The 2,448-nt window shown below is 59.7% G+C and overlaps 1 protein-coding gene across 1 annotated transcript; it reads left to right on the top strand.

Annotated features, from left to right (window-relative positions):
- Positions 1-654: 654 nt before the first annotated feature.
- On the top strand, positions 655-1,986 carry ADRA2A (adrenoceptor alpha 2A). Its single transcript, XM_009991746.2, has one exon. It carries the CDS (start codon positions 655-657, stop codon positions 1,984-1,986), a length of 1,332 nt encoding a protein of 443 aa, XP_009990048.2.
- Positions 1,987-2,448: the final 462 nt, after the last annotated feature.

Genomic DNA, 2,448 nt, shown 5'->3' with positions numbered 1-2,448 from the left:
CAGCCTGGTCCCCTCTGTCCCAGTCGGCTCGTGCGCATCCCCGCCACGCGTGCGACCCGCCGGGCTCCGTGGGGTCGCTCCTCTCTCCGGGCGGGATGAAGGCGCTCCCGCCGTGGGCTGGTCGAGACCGTGGGGCGGGGGCGCAGCGGACGAGGGGCTGGGGGTGCGCGTGTAAGGGCTGAAGTGGCAGGGGGTGAGCGGGTGTGCAGAATAGAGTGGGGGCTGAGGAGCAAGGTGAGTGTGCGTGGGGCGGGGGGCGCGTGTGCCCGTGTCGGAGCGGTGGGGGCGGGCGGGGCGGAGCGGCGGGGGGAGCGCAGGGCTGGGCGGGGGGTGTGCGGGGTGCGTGTGTGTGTGTGTGTGTGTGCACCGGGGGCAGCTCCCCACGTGGGGCTGACGCGGCAGCCCCGGCCTGATCCGGGGCTATAAAGCGGCTGGGCGGCGAGCGAGGCAGAGCAGCCGCCGCCGGCTGCAGCTCCGTCCCCGCTCCGCGCCGCTCCGCGCCCCGCTGAGCGGATCCCGGCGGGCAGCGCCCCAGCATGAGCCGCGGCCGCCCGCAGCCCCGCCTCGGCCAGCGGCGCAGCGGGAGCGCGGCAGCGGGAGCGGCGCGGGTGGGGCAGGGGGCGAAGGGCGGGAGTGTCCACGCAGCCGGGGTTGATGTTTAACCTGGAGCGCCCGTTCACGGAGAGGGGCCACTTCTCCTTCATGGAGTACCAGCGGCAGCTGGAGGAGGAGGAGGTCTACCTGCCTCTCGGCACCAATGGGACCTTCAACGACAGCGGTGCCGGGCCGGGCCGGAGCACGCCGTACCCCCTGCACACCACCGTCACCCTCATCAGCCTGGCAGGCTTGCTCATGCTCTTCACCGTCTTCGGCAACGTCCTGGTTATCATCGCCGTCTTCACTAGCCGGGCGCTCAAGGCCCCCCAGAACCTCTTCCTGGTCTCCTTAGCCTCAGCTGACATCCTGGTGGCCACGCTGGTCATCCCCTTCTCCCTAGCAAATGAGGTGATGGGGTACTGGTACTTCGGCAAAGTTTGGTGTGAGATCTACTTGGCCTTGGATGTGCTTTTCTGCACCTCCTCCATTGTGCACTTGTGTGCCATCAGCCTGGACCGTTACTGGTCCATCACGCAAGCCATCGAGTACAACCTCAAGCGTACCCCGCGCCGCATCAAGTGCATCATCTTCATCGTCTGGGTCATCTCGGCTGTCATCTCCTTCCCGCCGCTCATCTCCTTCGAGAAAAAGAGCGGGCAGCAGGCTGACCAGGGGGTGGCAGGGTGCAAGATCAACGATGAGAAGTGGTACATCATCTCTTCTAGCATTGGCTCTTTCTTTGCCCCCTGCCTTATCATGATCCTGGTCTACATGCGCATCTACCAAATAGCCAAGAGGCGAACCAGGGTGCCACCGAACAAGCGGGCAGAGCGCCCTGAGAAGAGGCAGAACGGCTTGGCTGACAAGGAGGACCTTCCAGCCACAGCCCAGCTCAATGGGGAGAAGACAGCAGGAGGTGGTGGTGTGCAGGAGGGAGAGGTCAATGGCATAGACATGGAGGAGACCTCTTCCTCTGAGCACCAGGAGAACGACCAGTGTAAGAAGTCAGAGAAACCATCGAGGGGAAAGACCAAGACTAAGCTGAGCCAGATTAAGCCTGGGGACAGTTTGCCCAGGAAGGCAGAGGAGGAGAGGAACACCAAAGGGTCTCGGTGGAGGGGCAGGCAGAACCGGGAGAAGCGCTTCACCTTTGTGCTGGCGGTGGTGATCGGGGTCTTTGTCATCTGCTGGTTCCCCTTCTTCTTCACCTACACGCTGCTGGCTGTCTGCAAGAGCTGCTCCGTGCCCGACACCCTTTTCAAGTTCTTCTTCTGGTTCGGTTACTGCAATAGCTCCTTGAACCCCGTCATCTATACCATTTTCAACCACGACTTCAGACGGGCCTTCAAAAGGATCCTCTGCAGGATAGAGAGGAAAAGGATTGTTTGAAGGACCCTTTGCTATAAGCAGGACTAATTCAAGACTTTGTAGGAGAGTAAGGCATGGCTCTCTCAGGCTGTGCTTGCATGGGATGGTTTCCTTCAGCTCATGAGCAGGAAGCCTTTAAAACCCAAGATGAGCCTATGGAAATGCCGGCAGCAGGAGCAAGGAGCAGCAGGCAAGTGGAAGTCTGAGCCGTGGCATTCGGCTTTCCAGAGGAGGATGGATTTTGACTCGCTTGGTTTATTTTGTAAGTTTTTTTTTCTTTTGCCAGAATCTCTTAGTGGATATTTTCAAGACTGCTCAGTTTGACTCTTTAAAGACAAGCAGCGTGCAGCTCTGTGAGACGAACAACAAAGAGGGAGTATGCCACCCCAGAGGTGTTGGCATTTTATTTTATTGTATCTTTTTTTGTTGTTGTTTCCTGTTGCATATGTAATTAATTTTAACCCCCTTGTAAAATACAGTATT

The sequence above is a fragment of the Tauraco erythrolophus genome, chromosome 9, assembly GCF_009769465.1.
Source record: "Tauraco erythrolophus isolate bTauEry1 chromosome 9, bTauEry1.pri, whole genome shotgun sequence".
Taxonomy (NCBI): Eukaryota; Metazoa; Chordata; class Aves; order Musophagiformes; family Musophagidae; genus Tauraco; species Tauraco erythrolophus.
Note: the sequence above shows the minus strand (reverse complement) of the source record. Positions and strands in the feature narration are given on the sequence as shown.

Excerpts from the sequence above, each read along its gene's own strand:
- ADRA2A (XM_009991746.2), top strand. The coding sequence starts at position 655 with ATGTTTAACCTGGAGCGCCCGTTCACGGAGAGGGGCCACTTCTCCTTC.